Raw genomic sequence first — 24,892 nt, 5'->3', positions numbered from 1 at the left:
ACCTGTGGCTATGTTCTATGTGTTGTGAGATTGAATTTCATTGTACAGTTGTATTGAGTGATCTATTGTGAATGTGACGTGTCATGAGCGACGGACTATGTTACAGTCTTTTAGAGTGTGGGGACTGTTCGTGCTCGTTTGTGTGGTTTTGAATATTATGACATAATATTGTTAAAGTGAGGGGCACTGTCATAAAACGAGCGCTCAGAAAGGGCGCGCACCCAAATTCTCGCGATGAAGCGCCGGAAGGAGGCCTTTGAGGTCAATGATAAAAAAAAGAAAACAAGCATCCAAAGACTCCCCGGGGGCGCGTCCGTCTCCCCTCGGAAGCGTAGGTTCGCCGTCGAACCTCCTCGCATCGGCGGCTGAGCAAGCCCTAGAACGTTCTCGATGGAAAGGGGCGTGGTGATACAGGGTTGCGTCATCCTTCGCGGATGGCCCTCGTACCGTCTCGCCCTTTCCCCAGCCTTCGCTGCGTATCGCGCCGACGAAGTGATGAGAACTTTCTGGAATCTCGCGCTGAAGGTATTTATTCGAGGAGCTGAGATGGGAGATCAGGAGAAGGAAGTTAGCGCCAGAGCGCGTAGGGTGTTCCGCCGCGTCTGTCGGTGAAGGTTTTGTCATTAGTGACAAAGCAGGAGAAGAAGAAAGTATGCGCCAGAGTGCATAGGGTGTTCCGCCTTGTGGGCGAAGCCTTTTGTCTTCCGTGACAAAGGAGGAGAAGAAGAGGATTTCCACCTGAGGGGTGAAGGCTCGAGCTACAGGCAAGAGTGTGTGTCTACCGCTATCGAGCGAAGACGCGTGGCAACAGCTGTGTGTGTGAAGCCGACGTGTTTCCGGCGAAGAAGTTTGGAGCCTGGAGAGCGGCCGATTGAAGAAGCGAGGCTTCCTGGAAGAGAAACTTCGGGGGCAGCGGAACGACAACAACGCTGGACTTTAAGTGAGTGATTCTCGGAAGAGTATCATTCAAGCTTTTGTTCCAAGAACTTTGGACTGAATAAGTTTTCTAACTCTTTAGTCTTTAAGTGTCTTGGTTGTTCGATGCATGCAACTGCATTGTAGTGCGTATTGTTGTCTGTGTCCGTTGTTTCGAGTGTGGCTGATTGTACTGTGTTGTACATTGTTTGATTGGTGACATATTGTATTCAACTATTGTCGAGTGTGCATACTTGTGTATCGTTTTGATCTGCCATAACTGAGAATATAAATTTGTTTTGTTTATCAACTCTCGGCTCTAACTTCTTTTTTGGGCCACAGCCGGCGTCCACTGGCGCGCCAAATAGGACCACTTCTAAATTGCCCACGCTTTCGTGGTGCGGTTTGGGGGGGGGGGCGATACTTCGGCCCTTGAAATTAGCCCGGCGATCGCCTCCCGAATTAACGGGACCAGTGATACTGAGACGCTGAGGAAAATCTATTACAGAATAAAGAGCGTCCGGGCCTTTTGGCCACGCTCCTCAGTGCTTGCATGACGGACTGCTTTGTCTTGAATGAACGAGTAAAGCTCCTAACAAACATTTTTGCAATAGAACCCTCATTTACAATTCTGGTAAAGCTAACCGGCAGCATTAATTGAGGCCTATATTGTAGTAACTATGGACCCTCCTAGGGAAAACTGTTCACATATGTAATGCAATAGGCACCCGACAGTAGACCAGAGGGCGCGACAAAGCTTTGGGCAACCTCAGCATTGCTGGTACCAACCGGCAGAGATACCAAGAAAATTAATCTCTCGCTGAGCACATTAGGACGCTGAAGTGTCAATGCCCTTTTTGGCGCGTTTTCAAAGAACGGTTTGTGGGTGCTTCCATAATCAGCCACGACAACCTGCTAACAACTGAACAAGAAAATAGTGTGCATGTGCAAGTCCTGTTTTGCTGCATCTATTCGCTAGGCTATGCATTGAAAGACTTTGTTTTGATGCGCCTACTCGCTAGGCTGTGTCTTCTGGCGCTACCATCAGATATCGTAAACTGCATTTCCGGGTGGCTATAGGTACTCCTAATAACGATTCAATATGGAATTTGTGCTGTGCAGCTGCGAAACGCGTTATTTACGACCTACTGTCCCACATTGCGTGTGAAAGTGTTTCTTCCAAGAGAAGCGCTAGCGCCAGAGCGGCCATGAGGTGAACTAGAGACATCCCGCTGCTTCGGGGGCACGCAGCAGGCCACACATTCTTTTTTATCCAGAGGCCGCGAGTGAGGCGAAGCTTCGGAGGGCTTTACCAGCAAACCGTGAATCATACGCTGGCCGCATCCGCCCGTCGTCTGTCTGTCTGAAACACGGACGAATGCACGGACGGACGTATGGTCGAATGGGAGCCGCGCGGACGGATGCTCTGAAGGATGGACGGACCGATGAACGAACAAACGCCGGGATGGACGCACAGACGGATGCACAGATTTACGCACGGGTAGACGAACGAACGGACGTATGGACGCATGGCTGCATGGACGGATGCACGGACGATTGCACGGACTAGTGAAGGCAGGGATGGACGAACGGAAGCAAGAACGATCGGACGGATGGAGGCATGAACGGTCTGATGGACGCTTCGCCCCACTCACGATCATTTACTCTGAAGAAATGCTGTGAGTTCTTTATTCCTAACAAAAAAGATACTTTATAGCATGCACTACGCACACAAAGTATAATAAAGACGATAGTCTTTCTAGGGGACCTTCGACGCAAAAACTTGGGTCTGTCTGTTTGTGTAATTGTCCGTTTGTCCACCCTTAACGGTCTCGGGCTCTTTAAACCGCACCAGCGCACACCTCAAACGGCCGACTCCATCCGCTGCGCCCACCAGTGTTTTTCAAGGTTCGGCGTTCATACTTGTGCAAACGTCAATTAAAAAGCAATTATCGTGCATATCTGAGGCTCCATAACAACACGTATATTTCTGTATGTGCGTCTTTTACTATAAAATGGACACAAAAGGTAACATAAGGACCCTAGCGTTTCTCCCGCGGCGCTGATGTGTAACGCTTGCACGAAAAGGAAAGTGTTTCCAACGCTTTGAAAGACAACACGGCGGTGGCACATACCCTTCGGCTTGCCTTCTACACCTTGTAGCGTATGAAACGGGCGTGCGGGCTCGTCTAAGAGCTGCGCGTTTCGTTTTTCAAGATAACTGCCAGACCGCACTCATGTGTCATGTGTGACGTGACTTGATGTGCTCGTTCGTCCCCACTGCACGCTGGACGCACTCTAAAGCAGCGCATCCCGAATACCATTCACCAATTTTCTTGCGCACAACATCAAATAGACGTTTTTTTCAATCTCGCCAGACGCAAGACTATCGTCTTTAGACGATATTTGCAGAATAACCTGCAGAAACAGGGCCAATTTTTTTTTTCAAGAACGATTTTACCACCACCTTTCTTTGACGTTCGAACGCACGCGGTTTTTGCTTCCGGAAGTAGTGGAGCTACTTTTTTTCGACGAAGCGATGGATGAAATGCTCAAACATGCATGACCTACTCTGTGTATCAAAGCAAAAGGGAGTTAGTAAAGTCTCTTGAAATTTACAGGATGTTTAATTCACGTGTGACCACTCCATCTATCGCTTTGTATAAAAAAGAGCTGAACTCTCTGAAGCATCCATCCAACTCGTCGCGTTAGGCTGAAAGCGATAACTCCACCATACGCTGCTATTACCCGAATGTCCAGTATACATGCAGCACTTCCCAGAGTACTTATAGTGTTTGGCGATTTTATTATTTTGGTGCTGTAAATTTTTTTTCAGTTTGTGAACACGTCTGAACGTATTTGGACAGTCAAAACCACAAACCCTGCGCGTGTCATCTGCCTGTTTGATGTAAGGCGTCTTATAAACGAAGACTTTATAATTTATAACAGAACATTCATTTATGAGCGACAAAGGTAAGAAATGTGTTATTCTAATTGCGTATGTGTGTTTATTTTATCAACTCTTTATTCTTTTACCTGACAGGTATGGTGTTCCACTAAGGGGAGTCTTTAATACAGGAAACCCGAGCCGGATGATTACCACCACTTTGGGTATCGTAAAAATATACGTTTTCAAAAACTAGTGTGCTAACAAAGCTAAAAACTACAAGATTGTGCAGCCGATTTTCATACATTCGGTAATTAGTTCAAGTACGCAAATATTTTTTTGTGCTTATAGGAAAGTTGAAACAGTTTCACACAGTTAACTTTAGGCTGTCTTCTCGTTAAGACATTCAGAAGCCTTGTTTTCAACAACTGCAGCGGCTGCATTTCCGATGGAGGCGGAAATGTTGTACGCCCGTGTGCTCAAATTTGGGTGCACGTTAAAGAACCCCAGGTGGTCTAAATTTCCGGAGCCCTCAACTACGGCGTCTCTCATAATCATATAGTGGTTTTGGGACGCTAAACCCCTCATATCAATCAATTGTTTTCAACAATCTCAAGCGCTGCTTTTTCTAGTTCAATAAATTCTTATATCAAGCTATTTTGTTCTTTTGAACACCTGCTGCGTACTAATTAAAAACTACAGAAATAAGTCCGCAGGTTCTTTATTATTACTTATGCTTTGCTTTCTTACTATTAAAAATAATTATTTCGTGTTTCGAATGTACAGTCAGGCGTGAACTTACACGCATTACGTTAGCACGTGCTGCACTAACTATCTGCGCTGTACAAGCCTTCTTATGTCTTGAAAAGTCAGATTTTCCGCAAGGGGTAACTGCAATGCCAAGAAATGGATGCGATAGTGAAAAAATTGGCAGATCCTACCATCCTCGTGAGCAGATGCACTACGTATCAACTGGCTACTTCTGATGTTGCTGACCCATGCTGCTGTTCGCTGTTTTACGCAACTGTAACAAGTTGCTCATTTGAAACGTATGCCACTGTTCAACAAGTGTCTGTGGGTAACACTAAATATCGTCAACTCGTAACGTTTCGCTCAATCGCAAAATTGCAAGACTGTCGCTTTCTGTACGCATGTTTCACATAACTCGATTCTGAATGTTGGTGCAATCTGCCAAAATTTTTATGCTATTGAAGTACCGCGCGTGTAATGACCCCTCTGCGTCTCGTGTTGTGGAACGGCATCTGAAGCAAATTGTGCGCGGTGTTCTTGTCTTTAGGAGCTTGCTTCATTGGCTGGAGGGTTGTCTCTCGTCGTTGCGATGGTGTGTACGCTGGGGCTCATTGCTCCTACTAGAGGCGCAACTGTGCTTTTTGTTTCAATAGTGCTCACTAGATGGCACGTCGCTGCTCAGGCAACGCTCACTCCACTCTAAGTGCGTGCTTTAGTTTGGTAGGAGACCGTCAAGTGGCCGTGCCTTTATATGGCGCTCGTACTCGGTGCGCTTCCTTTCTCTTTCGCCGGACATCAAGTTGATACCGCTGCCTCCTATGCACAGCACAGAAGCCAATTTGGTGGCGTGGAGGGCTTGCAATGTGCGGCGGCAGCGTAGGCTCACTGACAGGACCCTCCTCGAACTTCACACTACATCTTACAATTCAAGATCCCCTGACTTTCTGCTTTGCGCATCACAAAGGCATGATAATAAAAGATAAACGTTCCTCCGAACATATTTGATGCGTAAATAAGCTCTTGGCCAAAATGTATATGCTGCATCAGTATGTAAATACCTGTATATTGCACATTTATAATTATATAAAAACATTCTCTATACAACGTGTATATACACAAGCACACCACAACTTTCGTGTCACGTCTTCATATGATGATTGATTATATTGTAGCGATGTTGAAGGACTCGGGGGAGTAATAAGACGTATTTATTATAGGGCGAACCTGCGCCCACAACTTAAAGTCACTATGATCGCTGAACGTGCCAGTCGAACACCAAAGATGTCCACGTTCTTCTTCTTTTTCAAGAGAAGTCCCGAGCGCGTGATGCACATCAGCCGGGTCCAGCTGGGTGCTCGTGCCATCATCGTCGCCTCTGCGCAACACTAGATGGCGCTCATGTATGTCCCTGTGCGCGCGGTGATGGGTGCGTTGTTCGAATGCAGGCAAAATGTCGTGGCATAATCTCCTTCCTGATAGTCATCGTCCCGATGCGTCAGGCAATAAATAGATTGCCGGTAGGCATCACTGGTTTTCCCATGATCTTTCATAGTAAGGCTTCATCCGGACTACATGTACAACCTCTGTAGGGTTGCAGCGTTTTTAGCTCCTGTGTATAGCGGATCTGACTTGGTAGATTACATCGCTTACACGATAGAGAACTTCGTAAGGCCCGAAGTATCGGCTAAGAAGTTTTTCAGAAAGTCCACGGCGACGCACTGGGGTCCATATCCATACTTTGACAGCGGGTTGATAATGGGCTTCGGTACGACGTTGATGGAGCAGTTGGAGTCGATATGCTGTTGACGGCGTATTCTGTATATCACCATTTGTCATGCTTCCTCGGCTCTTTGCAAGAAGTCGTCTAGGTCGGGTGGATTGCTGCTTTCATCATTCAATTGTAACATGGCATCCATTGGAGTGGTGACTGTTAGGCCGAATACAAGTTTAAACGGTGTCCCTCGCGTTGTTTCTTGAACAGCTGTATGATATGCGAACGTGATGTACGGCAATATTTCATCCCACAGTTTATGTTCGACGTTGGCATACATTGAAAGCATATCAGTCAGAGTTCTGTTCAGGCGCTCTGTTCGGCCATTTCTTTGAGGGTGATATGCTGTAGTTATTCTCTGGTCTGTATGGGTCATTCGCATCAGACATTTCATTAGGTCTGCAGTAAAAGCTGTGCCACGATCTGTAATTACGACGCTGGGTGCACCATGTCTGAGGACTATGTTGCTGATGAAGAACTTGGCAACTTCAAGCTCACGGGAAGTTTTCACATAGTTCTGAACTGATGCTAACAGTTTTGGCCAGTAGTATTTTAGATGAATTCTGACAAATGTACGGCTCACACTCATATGTCCAGATGTTGGCTCATCATGACATGCGTGCAGAATCTCGATCGTTTTGTAAAGGTGCAGGCACAACGACTAAAAAGTAGTCACCATTGGGTTCAAAGCTCTTCTTAAAGAATTTCTTCTCGAACACAGAATGAAGGGAGCCCGTCTGGATAAAGTGCGCGGCACTTTAACGTAGAGTGCCCCACCGCGGTGGTCTAGTGGCTAAGGTACTCGGCTGCTGACCCGCAGGTCGCGGGTTCGATTCCCGGCTGTGGCGGCTGCATTTCCGATGGAGGCGGAAATGTTGTAGGCCCGTGTACTCAGATTTGGGTGCACGTTAAAGAACCCCAGGTGGTCAAAATTTCCGGAGCCCTCCACTACGGCGTCTCTCATAATCAATGGTAATCATAATCATGGTTTTGGGACGTTAAACCCCACAAATCAACTTTAACGTAGAGTGCTTGGAGACGCTGTATATAGCAAATCATTGTGATTTTGTTGTTGTTGAAGACTTTTTGATGCCTGGACGACGCCTGGAAACGGGAAGTCTTCTTCTTCCGGCCCACTTGTCTCTACTGGTGTGGGTGGCAGGCAGCGAGCCTCATAATATCGCATTCTTGTAGCTTAGGCTCCATCTTGCTAATCGGCCACAGGGATTCTTCAGATTGGCTAGCCAACACAGGCAATGGTGGTCACTGACTGCTCAGAGTAGTCTACCATAGAGGTATGGTCAAAATTTACTTATGGCCCAGATCACCCCGAGATACTCTTTTTCGGTTGCAGAGTAATTTGTCTCAGCTTTCGACAGCTTGCGGCTGGCATACGCTAGCACTTTTTCTTGGCTGTTTTTCTGCTGGACTAGAATGGCACCAAGGCCAACGTTACTCGCATCAATGTGAACTTCAGTTTGATGATTGATTGATATGTATGGTTTACCATCCCAAAACCACCATATGAATATGAGAAACGCCGTAGTGGAGGACTCCAGAAATTTCGACCTCCTGTGGTTCTTTAACGTGCACCGAAATCTGAGCACACGGGCCTACAACGTTTCCGCATCCATCGGAAATGCAGTCGCCGCAGCCGGGATTTGATCCCGCGACCTGCGGGTCAGCAGCCGAGTACCTTAGCTACTGGACCACCGCGGCAAGCAACTTCAGTTTTGGCAGTCTCATCGAAGTGGGTTAGTATTGGAGAGGCTTGCGAGCGTGTTATTAACTCAGCAAATGCTTCCTGTTGTTCACTTTCCCACATAAAGGGCACGTCGTCTTTTGTTAGATTAGTAAGGGGTTCAGCAATGTTCGAAAACGTTCCCACGAATCGCCGATAGTACGCGCATTAACCCAGGAAGCGAAGTACCGACTTCTTGTCTTTGGGTGTCGGGAGCTTCACGATAGCAGCTGTCTTTTCGAGATCTGGACGAACGCCTTCGGAGCTGACGACGTGTCCGAGAAATCGAAGCTCTTCAAAACCGAAGTGGCATTTTTCTGGCTTGATGGTCAAGTCTGATGAACGAATGGCTTCTAACATTGTGTGGAGTCGCTCTAGATGTAAGTGAAATGTAGCGGAAATTACGACAAAGTTATCTAAGTACACCAAGCAGGACTGCCATTTCATTCCCGCGAGGACAGCGTCCATCATGTTCTGAAACGTCGCTGGCGCTGTGCACAGGCCGAATGGAAGTGCTTCAAATTCATAGAGGTCGTCTTGGGTTATGAATGCCGTCTTTTCGCGGTCATGCTCAGCCACCTCAATTTGCCAATATCCTCCCTAGTGATCAAGGGAGGAGAAGTATTTCGAACTCCGTAGTCGATCGAGTGTATCATCGATATGCGGCAGAGGGTATCTCCGTTTCGTTACGCTGTTCAGTTTCCGATAGTCAACGCAGAATCGAAGGCTGTTATCTTTCTTTAACAAGCACTACGAGAGACGCCCGTGGACGGATAGAAGGCTCAATCACGTCATCTGAAAGCATCTCCTCCACTTTTTTCTTGATGACGTCTCTTTCTTTTTGTGATACTCGATATGAGTGCTGACAAATCGGTCTCATGGCTTCTACTGTTATAACCCTGTGTTTTGCAATAGCCGTGCGTCGCACCTTAGAGGATGTCGAAAAGCAGTTCTAAAGTTCTTTTTCTAATGACAAAGAATTGTTTTTTTGACATTCTGGGAGCATATCGCTGATGTGTTGACGTTGCAGGTCTCTTGTGGAGTGGTTGGCGTTGTCACTAAACTGCATACTTCGGTCGCCATGCAGAAATCATGAAAATTGGTGATAGTCATACCTTGCGCGATGTGCTCACATTCATTCCCGAAATTCGCAAGGAGGACAACTGAGCGGCCATTCCTTAAATGAACAAGACCCCTGGCCACGCGAATTCCTTTGTATAAAAAGAGCTCTACATTTCCATTTGCTATTCCTTTGTTGTCGCAAAAAACCTTATTTTCGACAAGCACCATTACACTAAAGCTTCGTGGCTCTGTGACGTCATTATCAACAATGCCCAGAGCAGTAAGACGTCGCTTTTCCGATTCCTCCACCGTCATAGCTTGTTCGGTCGAAAGCGTTACACTGCATCTGCGCAGATTATTTATTGCTGCATTGGCTTTCAGAAAATCTATTCCTAGTATAAGCTCCCTTGAAATGTCCGGCAGTACGATGAAGTCAACAACGTAAGTAAAGCCTCTCACTTCGAGCCTTCAGGTGCATCTGCCAAGCGGCGTAATAGTGTGGCCACCTGCCATGCGTATTTGTGCCCCACTCCATTTCGCCACAACCTTTTTCAGTTTCTTTGCAACTTTGAGACTCATTACCGAATAATCAGCGCCAGTTTCAACTAAATCATTCAGCTCGTATCTGTCTATTTTTAACCGCATATCTGAAGTAATCTTTGCACTGCTATGCTTATCCTCTGTAAGCATAGTATCGTCACCTTGAAACCGTGACAGAGGATCTTCGCAACTGTAGCTATCAGCAGCCTCACCTCCATAGGTCGCTCGCTTAAGTTTTCCGGGTGCTGGCTTGTAGAACGATGCCCAGGCCGTGCGGAAGAAGCACGTGGGCTGGGTGATCGGTAACGTATGGGTAAGGGCGATCTTGGCTGATGTTGGCGTGAAGTGAGTGGGCTCTGACGCGTGGACAGGTACTCCTCGATCTCCGCTGGCCGTTCAGCGTTTCGAGGACATGATGCGTACGACGGAAAGCCCCTTAATCCTGCCTGTCAGTAAGGGCAGAACCCATACAGGTGACCTGCTTTCCGCAATAGGAACACTAAGGCCTTCGCTTATGGTCACGCCAGATGTCACTTTTTCCGGGGCATTTGATCCACGCAGCGAGCTACACTACGGGCTCGTGGCAGGTAGATTGCCGTCGGTTCCAGTAGACGAGGTGCGCTGCGTACCGTCTGTGGTTAAGCAGCGGCCATCGCAACTGCTGCATTGCTGTGCGCCGCGGGTTGTCTGAGTAGTTCAGAGTATGTTGGGATGCGTCGGATTGCCTTTGGCTCACGCTCCAGCTCGCGTATTATCTGACTCAGTTCATCTCGTACTACGTCGACAACAGACAGTGTTGCTGTAGTGTGAGGTGCTTGCAACTTGCTGAGCTCTCCCCTGATCACCGTCCTGATGAGTTGTCGCAGGGCGTACATGTCACTTCGCTGGCCTCCAGAGAAGACATTGGCAGGTGCGTAGTTTATGTCCCAATGGTACTCTCGAGCCCGCTGTTCTAGCGTTTTCTCAATGGCTGTCGCTTCCGTATGTAACCCCGCAAATGTTCATGGTGGGTTGCGGACGACAACAGCAAATAGCTCTTGCTTTACCCCACGCGCGAGGTGGTGCAGCTTCTTATCTTCAGTCATAAGTGAATCTGCGCACTTGAACAGGCGGATCATGTCCTCGATATACATTGCGACACTTTCGTTGGTGAGTTGGTCTCTAAATTCGAGTGCTGCCTGCGCCTTTTCTTTGCGATCCTGGCTGGCATAAGTCGCCAAAGCTTGTCGCCGAAATTCATCCCAGGTAGTAAAGCAGGTTTTAGAGTTCTCATACCTCGGCTTTGCAAAGTCCACCAACGCAAAGTATATGCTGCGGAGTTTCTCTCCCTCATTCCAACCACTCAAACTTCCCACTCTCTCAAAGAGGTTTAGCCAATCTTCTACGTCTTCATACGAGTCGCCATGTAATACTCGTGGCTGGTGAGGCTGACTGATGACCACGTATACTGGTGTTACCTGACTTGTCATGGTGGTGGCGCCCATTGACGGAGTTCCCCTCGGCGTGAAGGGGAGCGGACTGAATTCTGGTGAATCACCTCGAAGACGGCGACTGATCCTCTGATGCACAGGTATCATCTCCACAGAATCAACTCGCTGGTGGTCGCGGCTACGCTGTCTTGCGTTCGTGGGGCTTTGATTCAATACACAGCCTGTCCAGCAGAAATGTAGCGATGTTGCAGGACTCGGGGGTGTAATAAAACGTATTTGTTATAGGGCGAATCTGTGCTCACAACTCAAAGTAACTACGGTCGTAGAACGTTTCAGTCGAACACCAAAGCCTTCTTCCTTTTTAGCGGAAGTCCCGACCGCGTGCCGCACATCAGCCGGGCCCAGCTGGGTGCTTGCGCCATCATCCTCGTCTCTGCGCAACACTGGATGGCGCGCATGTATGTCCCTGTGCGCGCGGTGATGGGTGCGTTGTTTGAATGCAGGCAAGATGTCGTGGCAATATGTACAGAGAATTCAAAGTTTGCACTTTACTCTTTGGAGCGAGCTCTTTGATCATCATTCAATTCGTAGATGTTTGGCAACTTTTTTTCCATAGCAAATATCAGCCAAGATCCGGACGCCAGAGATACAGACGCAGACAGATATCCCGATAGAGGCGACATCGCTTTGAGCGTGGTTGATTCTCGGGGATCAGAGCTTTCATCTGCCATAGTTCACGCCCGAGGCCAAGAAACTGCAAAGGAGGCTACAATCACACTACTAGTTGCCACTACGTCCTTTGATGCAGCTGTACTCGTTACAGATTCTCAAACAACCGTGCGAAAGTATTGCAAAGGTCGAAGAAGTATACTCAAGAACTCCGGGTATTAAAGCGCCGCAGCAGTCCGATGCTTTATACATGCGTAACATGAGTTCCTGGGCACGAAGGGCTGGAAGGTTAAGAAGCGGCTCATGCCACGGCCCACTTTCCCACACACCGGGATATTCCTTCTTTCTTTCTGGACTCCAGGACTGCGTCCGCGGAGGCTGAGATCAAACCTATTTCCTACTCTGCATTTCTGCAGTACCATAGGCTGACACGGAGAGTGTATCCACCACCAGACTCGAAGTTCAACATAGAGGACAGCACCATACTAAGGAGACTTCAAAGGAACATTTATGCAGACGGCATACTGTTGCGCAGACTCTACGAATATATTTGCCTGATTTGCGACTTACCGATCACGTCGGCTCACATTATCCTCGAGAGCCCATTTAATGCACTATCGCCCCCACTGAATACCTATGACGCAGTTCAATAATATTGCTACATGCAAGCATACTGAGAATCTAGGGGGCGACGCGCGTGTGTGCCGGACGAGGAAGGCAAAGAGTTGTCTCCGCTCGATCACTGGTGAACTGGTCACGCCATTACCGCTGGTTTCAAATACATCTAAACCACGCTTTCGTCTAAATGGCATCTATTATTTTCCGTAACATATTTGGTTGAGGTGGAACGTTCCCCGTCCTTACCACGAAGCTTTGCAGTGGCTGCACCATTCAGTCTCTAGCCATGGCTACCAATAGCATGGCTCCATCTGTAGCTCAACTGACGACGCCCCACCCCCGTGATACCGGTACATTCTCCGCACATCCTGGGCTTGACGTTGACTACTGGCTCTGTATGTACGAGCGTGTTAGCCAGACACACCGATTAGACCCTACAATGATGCTTGCCAACGTAATATTTTACTTGCACGGCACCCGACGTGTTTGGTTCGACGCCCATGCGACCGAGCTCACCAGCTGGGATATCTTCAAGGAGCGACTACACGACCTCTTTGAGAACCCGTACGGTCGCCAAATGGAAGCGCCAAAATAACTTACCACTCGTGCGCAGTCCTCAACTGAGTCGTATGTCTCGTACATACAGGACGTGCTTGCGTTATGCCGATAAGTGGACGAGCAAATGACAAAGAGTGATAAGGTGGGCCACATACTATAGGGCATCGCAGACGACGCCTTCAACTTGCTCGTGTACACGTCTTGACCGTAGATCTGTTTACTAAGGAATGCCGCCGCTTCGAAATGGCCAAAAGCCGCCATACTCTGCCTCAATTTACGCGGTTACCAAACACGGCAGTTACATCAACGTGCCATGATCTCGGTTTCGCACCAACCATACAGGGCAGTGCGACACGAATGGTTCCGCGGGAGCTTGAGGCGCAAAGTCTGGCATCATTTTCTTCACATCCGCTCCACCATGGCGCCACACAAATGCCTCCGGTGCTTTTCGTTATTCAAGCTGTCGTGAGGCAGGAAATCGCAAAACTCGGTATTCTTGTAGCCTTCTCAGCCTCCCGACCCACCTCCAGGCCAATTACAATAAATTCAACACGCAATGGCTTACATTTTATTCCGCGATCCCGAAATCCGACGACATTCAGAGCTACAGACGACAGACCGATCTGCTTCCACTGGCACCGAGTTGGCCATATCTCCCGCTACTGCCACAGCACTTGGACGCCCTCAAACTTAAGCGCATTTTTCTCTACTCGACCATACAAGGACTCCCATTGGTATTCGCCCAGTCGTGTGTACCCTTCTTCCGACGTCCCTAACAGCCGCTCCACCGCTCGTTCTCCGTCACCTTACGCCGCCGTTCCCCATCATCCCAACCACGCCGCTATCCATCGCCCGACAACAATGGATCCTCTCGGACAGAAAACTAGAACATGCAGCTCCGGGAGGTAGTGCTGCATCAATTGCGACAGACACAAATCCGCCGTTGACGCTCCCCACTAATACGAACTTGATTGAGGTACATATGGACGGTATTTCTTAGACGGCATTAGTTGATACCGGAGCTGAAGTGTCCATAATGAGTGCTCATCTGTGCCGTCTGCTCAAAAAAGTGATCATGCCTGCAGCAACTAAAGCCCTCCGTGTCGCTGATGGTGAAACTGTAGCCATCACTGGAATGTGTACCGCTCGCGTGAGCAGTACCAGCCACCATGTCCCCGTTTTGTTTACGGTGCTTGATAATGGCCCTCACGACCTTATCTTCGGCATGGACTTCCTATCGACGCATTCTGCCCTGATAGTATGTGCCGCGAGTACTCTCTGCCTAGAACTTCCTCTTTTCCTTGATTGTCACCCTGAACTCCCGAACAGCTTGTACACCACTGACTTCTTCTAGATACCACCTAAAGCCCTCACATTCGTTGAATTGGAACACCCTCTCCTATGCTCGACGATGATTATATCGTGAAGCCGATTCCTGATGTTCTCCTGGCGCGCGACATTACTGTCCCACACTGCGTCGTAACCATGGCCTCTAACCGAACATATTTACGTGTCAGCAATTTTGGTTTCATAAAACAACTGCTACCTCAAGGGATGTCGGTCGCCACGCTAACACCCTTAATTGATGACCACATAACCTGTTCTGCGGTGGACGTATGTCCCAATCACCCACGTCACTTGCATAATGCCACGTGCCTCGAAGCAGCCTTACGCTCCATAATCGCCCAGGACCTCGAACTTGTGAAGTCAGCCGTGCTCTGTCGCCTCTGACTTCATACCGCGACATATTTGGCATCGACAGCCGTCTACTCGGCCATATTTCACTCGTCAAGCCCCGAATTAACACAGGTGATTCTCATCCCATTCATCGGCGACCATACCGGGTGTGTGCCATCGAGCGTAAAGTAATTCAACAAGAAGTCACCAAGAAGCTAGCCAAAGGAATTATTGAACCCTCTTCGCGCCCTTGGGCGTCCCCGTTGTGCTCAATAAAAGAAAGATGACACGTGGCATTTCTGCGTGGATTACCGCCATCTGAATGGAATCCAAAAAAGGGACGTTTACCATTTACCCCGCATAAATGACGCTCTCGATATTCTCCACGGCGCCAGATATATTTTTTCAATAGACCTACGTTCCGGCTACGTGCAGATTGCTGTCGACAAAAAATACAAAGAGAAGACTGCGTTTGTAACACCAGACGTCCTTTATCAGTTCACGGTTATGCCGTTTGGGCTATGGAATGCCCCAGCCACGTTCGTGCGCATGATGGACTCTCTGCTACAAGCGTTCAAATGGTCAACATGTCTTTGTTATCTTCACGATGTCGTTTTATATTCCCCAACATTCAAGACCCACCTTCAGCGTTTGTCAGCTCTTCTGAACATATTCCTCACTGCACGCCTTCAATTAAACTCAATTAAACTCATATAGGTAACACAAGCACGTGTACCATTTCAAGTAGCGTGGAACGATGTCCATCAGGTGCTCAAAGGTCGCAGGTGCACTACATAGACCAAATGGCATGACGTTGAACTTGTAGGTCTGTAGTCCACACAGAACCACACAGAACCGTCTTTCTTCGCAACAAGAACAACAGGAGACGCCCATGGACTGTTTGAGGGCCAAATGATGTTGCGTCGGAGCATATCGTCAACCTGCTCGTTAATTACCCGACGTTCAGCAGGCGACACGCAATATGGACGTTGCCGTAAAGGTAGATGGGCACCAGTGTCGATGCGGTGCGTAACAGCGGACGTGCGACCGAGATAAGTTCGCCCGACATCGAAAGAAGAACGATATTCTTTCAACAGGTCCAGAATGTGGGAACGCTGTACCGCCGTAAGGTTGTCAGCAATAGAGGGGCCAAATACTTCAGAAAATGACGGATCAGAAGCGTAAACAGTATTGATGGTACGCGAACTGGGACAACCAACACGCGTCATCGGGTACGTCCAGGACTTGTGCGTCGTCGACTAGTTCTACTCTGCCGAGACATTCCCCTCGAACCAAGGTAACACTGTACGGAGATGGGTTGGTTACAAAGATAGCGGCGTTGCCCTGGGTCACTTGCATGGTCGCCAAGGGTACTGACAAACCTTTCCTGCTGCAAGCGTGGTCGGATGGTGAAACGAGTGAAATTGTGTCGGAGAGACCGGGACTGTAGGCTGACACAGCCGTCGTCGAGTTTGAAGGCACTGTTGTATCGTCTTTCCGGAGAATCTTCCTCAGTGCCGAGGGACTGTCTTCTGACGTCAAATGCGAGAAGGATGAGAGTTCAATTTCGGCGGAGGCACAACGGATGACGGCGTCGTGGTGGGAGACAAAGTCCCATCCCAGGATGACGTCATGAGAGCACGCCGGAATGATGATGAACTGGGCGACATACAGAACGTCCTGACTGACAACGCGAGCTGTGCACCCTGCTGTAGGATGAATACTATGCAAACTAGCAGCAAACCCCTTTAACACATTCTGTTCGACAGGTGTCGTGACGAAAACGCGATCATTCAGCGATAATAGCACGCGCTCGTCCAATATACTGTGTGCGTGTTTGTGTGCGTGCGTTTGTAGGTACCACAACATATGAATATGTATGCACTTAGCGGTTGAAGGGTGTGCTAGGGGCTGGATTTCACTGTCGCATTCAACTCCTAAAGTCGAAGCTTAAGGGTCCACCAATTTTTCTTTCGTAACTCACCAGTGTGCGGAGAAATGCACTTTGAGATAACAACGTCAGTCACGTGACAGATGCCCCTTATTATCTGCAGCTAAATGGGGCAGCACAGCGCGGAATGTGCACTGCCAAGTAAGCACTAAAATGCATAGAGCAGAATCGCTGCAATAACAGCCTACTAAAAACTTGCTTTAGTAAAAGACAATCCCTGTGCCTGCAGAGACATTTCTAGGCGCCCAATAAACATTTAAGCTATGCGCTATTTTCCCGTAGTGTGAGGGCAGAGGAGAAACAATCAGTTGTAAGGTTCCGGCACCGCCGTCTTGGTTGTAATCAAAGCGGACACAAATACCATCACTGGGAATGACTTTTCCTGCCAACTGACTATAAAGAATTCAATATCCTGAGGTATATGCATGTCGTAAAGTGCTTTTTTCACTACTGTTCCGCAATGTCTTAATTTTATTTCAGACCGGCTCCCGTACAGCATTGAACGCTTCCTCCACACGACTTGGAATTGTTCATGTGCAGTTGTAAAAGTGGTTGCATTAAACAGGGGTATGTTTTCAACTTTTTGTTGACTTGCCATTGCAAAATACAATTAGTCAGAAAAGGACGGACGCCTTGAAATGAAATGCGATTGTTTATTGATTGTTTACAGTAGTTCGAATTTGGTGTACTTGCAGAAAAACTGACATTTTCGGATATTTGCTGGGATACCAATGTGAATTGGAGTTGCAATGTTTCTCCACGGAATTTCCTTTTGTTTTGAGCAGTCTGTTGATAAAAAACAGGAGGGTTGGTTGCGGCGTATACACTCACAATTTTTTGCAGATCAATAACACATCTACTTAGGACAGCTTTGAACAACCAGATTTGAACACGTTACCGAGGCCTTCGTCGTTCTGTCGCTGTCTTTTATCGACCCTATTATTGATAAACCTATCACTTTAATGGTGTTTTTCCGTAAACATATGTAATCGGTAAACTGTAAAGATGGACTATTTGTAAGACATATACAGGCAGACAGACAAATAGACGGACGGATGGATGGACGCTTTCACCAACTCATCATCATTTACTCCGTGGATATGCTGTGAAGCTTTATCTTCCTTGATGATACGCGTCTTTTGTTTTATTTCAGTAAGCGTGTACCAACCAGCCAAACAGAAAGTTATTTTAAGGCTGATGGTGCAGCAAGCAAGAACAAGCAACCGTACGCATACGTTCCTATGTAAGAAGTCCATTGGATAAGTTTATATTTGTTAGCATTCAATATTTCAAAAACTCAATGGATAATTTGTATTTGCTCGACAAAACAAGAAAGCAAAATTTACCTTGGTTGGTGGTTAAATTATACTCATCATCGTCATATGCACCCATAAATTCACAATTCATGCTGCTATGTATGTTGGCTTCAATAAGGCTAGGCGATAACGACGACTGATGTGATAGTCATTTTCTATTTCGGCAAGTAATTAGGAGTCCCCATGCGATATATATATATATATATATATATATATATATATATATATATATATATATATATATATGAGATATAACAGACAGTAATGCCAAGGAATGTACAGGGGAACTTATTAGAACCAATGGAATGTAAATAAGAAGAAAGAAGAAAGAAAAGTAGATGAAAAAATTCGAAGGTCGTAGGTTCGATTCCTGCTCACAGCTGGTAATTTTTTCATCCACTTTTCTTTCTTCTTTCTTCTTATTTACATTCCATTGGTTCTAATAACTTCCCCTGTACATTCCTTGGCATTACTGTCAGTTATATCTCATTATTATTGTGTTAAAACACGGAAATACGAGCCCTTAGGTATGCACTTCTCTCCCTTATTTTATATATATATATATATATATATGTATATATTGCAACCAGCAAGATTGCGTAAAAACACAGGTTATTATTCGAGAAACGTTAGCCGCAACAAGCTGGTAGAGGCAGGAACACGGCAAGCACGAGCCACACACGGACTTCAACGTCTTCTTTCACGCTGGCACAGAGCTGGCGCCACTATGCTTCGGCACAATTACTCCCCGTGCAGAAAGGAGCCAACCTGGCGACCTAGGGAAAGGACACGACAAGGTGGTCATAGCACGGTTTGAGGCGTGATACGTGTACTGTTTCACACCCACGGCAGCGTTGACCCGAAGGTGGATCAATGGGCTCGACTTCATAGTTGACAGGAGATGTTTGCGGCACCACACGGTAGGGGCCATGGTATTTCGACGAAAGCTTCGGGGAAAGACCGGGAGGCGTAGACGGGACCCAGAGCCAAACCAGCATTCCTGGGTTATATACTACAGTAGACGCAGAGGAATCGTGGTCAGTTTTCTGGCGCCATTGGTCTTCTGCGTTAAATGAGCGAGCGAGTTGAGGACACTCTTCGGCATAAGCAGCTGCTTCGGAAACAGGCGTCGCTTCAGAAACATCAGGCCTGTAAGGGAGAATGGTGTCCATGGAGCATGATGGCTCACGTCCGTACAGGAGGAAAAAAGCAGAAAAGCCTGTGGTTGTTTGCGGCGCAGAGTTGTGCGCGTACGTGACAAAAGGGAGCACTTGATCCCAATTAGTGTGCTCGTCAGAGGCGTACAAGGCAAGGGTACGGTTCTCCAAGGGTACGGATCTCCAAGGATACGGTTAAAGCGTTCCGTCATGCCATTGGTTTAAGGATGGTATGCCGAGATTTCCGATGGACAGTGCGATATGCCTTGAGCAGCTCGTCGACGGCGTTCGAGAGAAACACGCGTCCACGGTCACTCAGTAATTCACGAGGTGCACTGTGTCGCAATATGAGATGGTGAAGAAGAAAGGACGCAACGTCTTTCACAGTGGTAGCAGGCAGCGCAGATGTTTCAGCGTAGCGCGTCAAATGATCGACGGCGACGATAATCCACCAGTTGCCTCGAAGAGAGTTGGGTAGAGGACCATAAATATCAATTCCGACGCGGTCGAATGGTCTCTCTGGACAGGTTAAGGATTGCAAAGGGCCAACAGTGCTGTGAGAAGGCGTCTTGCGTCGTTGACACGTGGTGCATGACCGAACGTGCTGGCGAACGTGCCGATACATGCCGCGCCAGTAGTATCTTAGACAAAGGCGAGAGTAAGTCTTGAATAGTCCAGTGTGGCGACACTGGGGGTCATCGTGAAAGGCAGCGCAGATGTCCGAACGCAAATGACAAGGGATGACTAGGATCCACTACGGCCGTCCGTCACGTAATTGCGGCGATACAACAAGCCTTCACAAACAGCAAAGTGTCTTGCTTGACGAGAGAGGGAGCGTGAAGTCGTTTCTGAGGAACTGTGAGAGAGGACGTCGAGCAAGAAATTGATCCAAGGATCATTGCGCTGTTCGGATGGCATGTCAGTGATGCTCAACAATGACGAATCGCAAATGGCAGTTGATAAGCAGGCAAGGTCAGGAGGCAGTGTAGAACGGGATAGTGCATCGGCGTCTGAATATCTGCGTCCTGAGCGATAAACAACACGGATATCGCATTCCTGAAGGCGTAAAGCCCAACGCGCGAGGCGGCCAGTAGGATCTTTCATGGACGCTAACCAGCATAAGGCATGGTGATCTGTGACAACATCAAACTGGCGTCCGTAAAGGTAAGTGCGAAATTTTCCTAAAGCCCAAATGATAAGCCAAGCACTCCTTTTCCGTGACGGAAATAGTTGGACTCTGCCTTTGTAATGGTGCGGCTGGCATAGACGACAACGTACTCGTCGCAGTCATCCTCTTGCGTTGAGCGAGAATGGCACCGAGGCCGACCCCGCTTGCATCCGTGTGAATTTCAGTGGGTGCCTTGGGATCGAAGTGGCGGAGAACTGGCGGAGACATGAGTAGCCGGCGCAGTGCCATGAATGCGTCATCGCAGTGGGAATTCCAGCCAGAAAGGTCCGCGCTACGGGAGAGAAGCTGAGTCAGGGGAGCAATTATAGAGGAAAAATTGCGAATGAAACGCCGAAAATAGGAACACAAGCCTACGAAACTACGAGCTCCTTTAGGGTAGTAGGCTTGGGGTACACGGCAACGGCACGCAGTTTGGCAGGGTCTGGCGATATTCCTTCTTTTGAAACGACGTGGCCGAGAATTGTGAGTTTGCGGGCGCCAAAACGACATTTCTTGAAGTTTAGTTGCAACCAGGCTGCCGTAAGGCACTGGAAAACTTGTTCCAGACGGGAATGATGAGTTTCGAAATTCTCCGAGAATAAACTATGTCGTCTAAATAGCAAAGACAGATGTGCCATTTAAGTCCCTTGAGGACAATGTGCATCATTCTTTCAAAAGTCGCAGGCACATTGCAAAGACCGAAGGGCATTATTTTAAATTCATATAAGCCGTCAGGGGTCACAAACACCGTTTTTAGACGTTCTGGTTCAGCCACTAGCACTTGCCACTATTCATAGCGCAGATCCAGTGAAGAGAAAAACTCTGCACCTTGAAGGCAATCCAAGGCGTCATCAATGCGTGGCATGGGATAAGCATCCTTGCGTGTGATGTTGTTTAGTCGACGATAATCCACGCAAAACCTGATGGAGCCAACCTTTTTTCGCCCCCTAACGAGATTGCCGTGTTTGTGGACGGTTTCGCCACAACTGCTCTTGTCGACACAGGTGCCGCTATTTTTATAATCAGTAAAGAGTTTTGCCGCAAACTGAACAAAGTGACGACTCCACTGGTTGAAATTTCTTTACGCACAGCGAGTTCGCAACACGTCCAACCTTCTGCCACATGCACTGGTCGTGTTGTGATTCAAAGAGTGCTTTCCATCGTTGACTTTGTCGTCCTTCCGAGCGTCTCATGAAATCATCCTGGGATGGAACTTTCTTTCCGCTAATCATGCGGTTGTCGACTGCGCTCGTGCTCAACTCGTTTTGTTTTCATTCAGCACGACATTCATAGATCTCTCTCGCTCACCCGAAAAGGTGATCGTCGCCGCTGACGTCATCATTTCTGCTTTTTCGGTCGCCGCGGTATCTATTCTGTGCAACTCTGTTTCCGATTCAACTACCCTCTTCATGCCGTCACAAGAATGCGCTCGTCGCCGGAACCTTGTTGTCCCGTTTGCCATCATAACACTTGCCGATGGCTCCAGTGCCGTGTACGTGGGCAATCCGTTCCCTTGTCCCGCTACCTTATTGCATGGCGAATGTATTGGGAGTATCGACACTTATGATTACATGTTTCCTTTCGATGCCCGTTCTGCTACGACACCAATGTCCGTGGATGCTGTCACAGCTGCCACCACGCCCTCACTACCTGACGAAGACGTTCTGCTGCGCTTGGGGGAAGCCTCGCAAACCCCGCTAAGCCCTTCCGGGCGAAAACCCAGTTTCGAATGAAAGCCTAGCCTGCAAAGGAGGTTCTTGACGTGGTCTCCACGTGTATGACTTTCGGGTCAGTTAAAACCAAGGGTTCATCAGGTCGCATCCGTGTGACATGACAAACACAGAGCGAGTTGTTTCTCGCAAAAGCGTACAAAGCATTCCTACCAGAACACATGACAGGTGGCAGCGTGGAAGAGCCTTGTGGGGGATGGACGCGCTCGGTCATCGTGGACTGAGATGGTAGCTTACGGCTGCGGAGCTCCGGGACGTTACCCAGCACGTTTCTACCAAATGCAACGAGCAAGGTTACGTAAAACACAGGTTGCTATTCGAGAAACGTTAGCCGCAACAAGCTGGTACAGGCAGAAACCCGGCAAGCACGAGCCACACTCGGACGTCAACGTCTTTTTTCACGCTGGCACAGAGGTGGTGCCACTATGCTTCGGTACAATATATATATATATATATATATATATATATATATATATATATATATATATATATATATATATATATATATATATATATATATATATATATATATATATATATATGCCGTGTTCCTGCCTGTACCAGCTTGTTGCTGCTAACGTTTCTCGAATAATAACCTGTGTTTTTACGCAACCTTGCTCGTTGCATTTGATGGAAGTGTTGGGTAACGTCCTGGAGCTCCGCAGCCATAAGCTGCCATCTCAGTCCGCGATGACCGAGCGCGTCGATCCCCCACATGGCTCTTCCACGCTGCCACCTGTCATGTGTTCTGGTGCACTTCGTCTGCGTGACCCACCAGTATACAATGGCACTGAAGATCAAGATGTCGAGGACTGCCTCGCAGAGTACGAGCATGCCAGCGCGATTAACAAGTGGGATGACCCTGCGAAGCTGACTCACGTCATCTTCTAGTTGACAGATTTGGCCAACCTATGGTTCACCAACCACCAAGCCGACATCCCCACCAGGCCGGTTTTCGAAGAGGCCGCACCTCGTTTTTCCGTCGTCCAGCCATGCGTAAGCTTCGTGCTGAACTGGGCCTGCGGGGACGATTTCAGTGAAATGGTGTGAGGTTCACGAGCTACATTGAGGATGTGATCAGCCTCTGTAGGCGAGTTGACGCGAGGATGATGGAGGCTGACAGAATAAAAAATATATTGAAAGGCATTGATGACGACGCTTTTCATATGCTTGTGGCCAAAGACCCACAGACCAACGCGGCCGTGATTCAGCTATGTCAAAGTTTCGATGAGCTGCGCAAGCAACGAATTTTTACACGTCGCGCTAATACGAAAACAACTGATATTTTGTCTTTGAAGTGCAAAAGCAGTGGCCGCGATTACAGTGTGTTAATGCCTCAAATTCAACAGTACATCCGGGAGGAAGTTGCTCGACAGCTTTCTTGTCGCTACCATCAACGAGACCCCCACAACACTGGACCACTCACTTCGCCGTGCTATTCAGACGCACGTTGCCGAGGCTCTACCTTCGCCCGCGTCCCCAATATCAGTGGCTGCACCGCTGACTTATGCAGAAGCCGTCCGCCGACCTCCTGACCAACCGCCGCTCCCTTCATACAGTCCAGCCACCAACTACTACAGGTCACCAGTTTCGGTTTATCCGGTAAATCAGCCCTTTCCACCACCTCGAGCACCTGTAAACTCTTGGCGTACTCCGGATAACCGGCCCGTCTGCTGCAACTGTGGTATTCCAGGACATGTCGCGCGCTACCGTCATCGCCGTAAATTCTATTTTAATGATGTTCAGCAATCCGGCAACATACCTCGGCAATCAGAATCGCATGTGGCACCTGATTCACATGACCGCCGCTCAGGTCGACCAGACTTTAGCTGACATCGATCTCCTTCACCCCGTCTTCGGTCTCCTTCCCCCATGATTCGCCGTTCCAACCACGCCCAGGAGGAAATCTAACAGTCGCAGTTCCTGAGGCAAGAGCTGGCGCCACTATGCTTCGGTACAATATATATATATATATATATATATATATATATATATATATATATATATATATATATATATATATATATATATATATATATATATATGTGTGTGTGTGTGTGTGTGTGTGTGTGTGTGTGTGTGTGTGTGTGTGTGTGTGTGTGTGTGTGTGTGTGGGTTAAATGGTCGTGTTCTCCTTTTTTGTTGTAATTGGCAAACCACATTTGCTAATTTGTGGTGAATTGACTTGCCGCAAATGTCTTCGTACACAAATCTTGATATTCTGCTTTTTTCTCACTTTTAGGACGGATTGCTTATTATGATCTCCGAGTGAGAAATTCTTCTGTTGAATTCGATATAGATCCACGCTGCAAAAGACATTTTGACTGGCTTGCCCACGGCGCAAGATATATTTACAATTCAGTTTGCCAGCGCAATGTTTATATTGGAAAATGAATGCGTTCTTCTATCTAAATGAATACTTCTGGAGACACTCGAAGCAAACGTCAGTGATACTCTGCTCAGTTATCACAATACTGAACTCCATTGTGGCCCAATAAAGATTGCCGCCAAATTTCCTTTAGAGTCTCACTCATACGTTCACTTCAGAAGCAGCTGCAGTGAGGCTGCCCCGCCGTATTCTTCAGTACACTAAAACACACAGCCAGGAACCTTAGTCCATTGGCAACTGTGCGCTTCAGGAGTCACAGGAACTAAAAAGCCTACAGTGTATATGCGTAAGTCATACTTATCACGCACTTCATGCTCATACTAATGTACAGCGATAACAATCAGTGTTTGGCATTCGCTGAAATTCATCAATATCTTTTGTATGTTAAGTATTTGTACATTATAACAGATTGTCAGCATTTCAGGATAATTTTTAAGTACCTTTATACATGTGGGGCTATTCAGAAAAAGCATGTTACGTCATTCTGTTGTAACCTACGTTGGTTACAGACTATAAACAAATACGCGCATTATCCCCAGTACCGAAGCACGCTTCTTGTTCAT

General features: G+C 47.7%; 1 protein-coding gene across 1 annotated transcript in view; it reads left to right on the top strand.

The window, feature by feature from the left end:
• Positions 1 to 24,456, top strand: part of LOC142771990 (uncharacterized) — a 72,533-nt gene extending 48,077 nt beyond the window's left edge. Inside the window, exons 2-5 of the mRNA XM_075874049.1 lie at positions 3,752 to 3,888; positions 3,959 to 4,026; positions 17,050 to 17,136; positions 24,183 to 24,456. Of these exons, the coding sequence (XP_075730164.1) occupies positions 3,752 to 3,888; positions 3,959 to 4,026; positions 17,050 to 17,136; positions 24,183 to 24,334 (444 nt within the window). The 3' untranslated portion in view covers positions 24,335 to 24,456. The remainder of the gene's footprint in view (positions 1 to 3,751; positions 3,889 to 3,958; positions 4,027 to 17,049; positions 17,137 to 24,182) is intronic.
• Positions 24,457 to 24,892: the final 436 nt, after the last annotated feature.

Source organism: Rhipicephalus microplus, chromosome 9, assembly GCF_043290135.1.
Source record: "Rhipicephalus microplus isolate Deutch F79 chromosome 9, USDA_Rmic, whole genome shotgun sequence".
NCBI classification, from domain to species: domain Eukaryota; kingdom Metazoa; phylum Arthropoda; class Arachnida; order Ixodida; family Ixodidae; genus Rhipicephalus; species Rhipicephalus microplus.
Note: the sequence above shows the minus strand (reverse complement) of the source record. Positions and strands in the feature narration are given on the sequence as shown.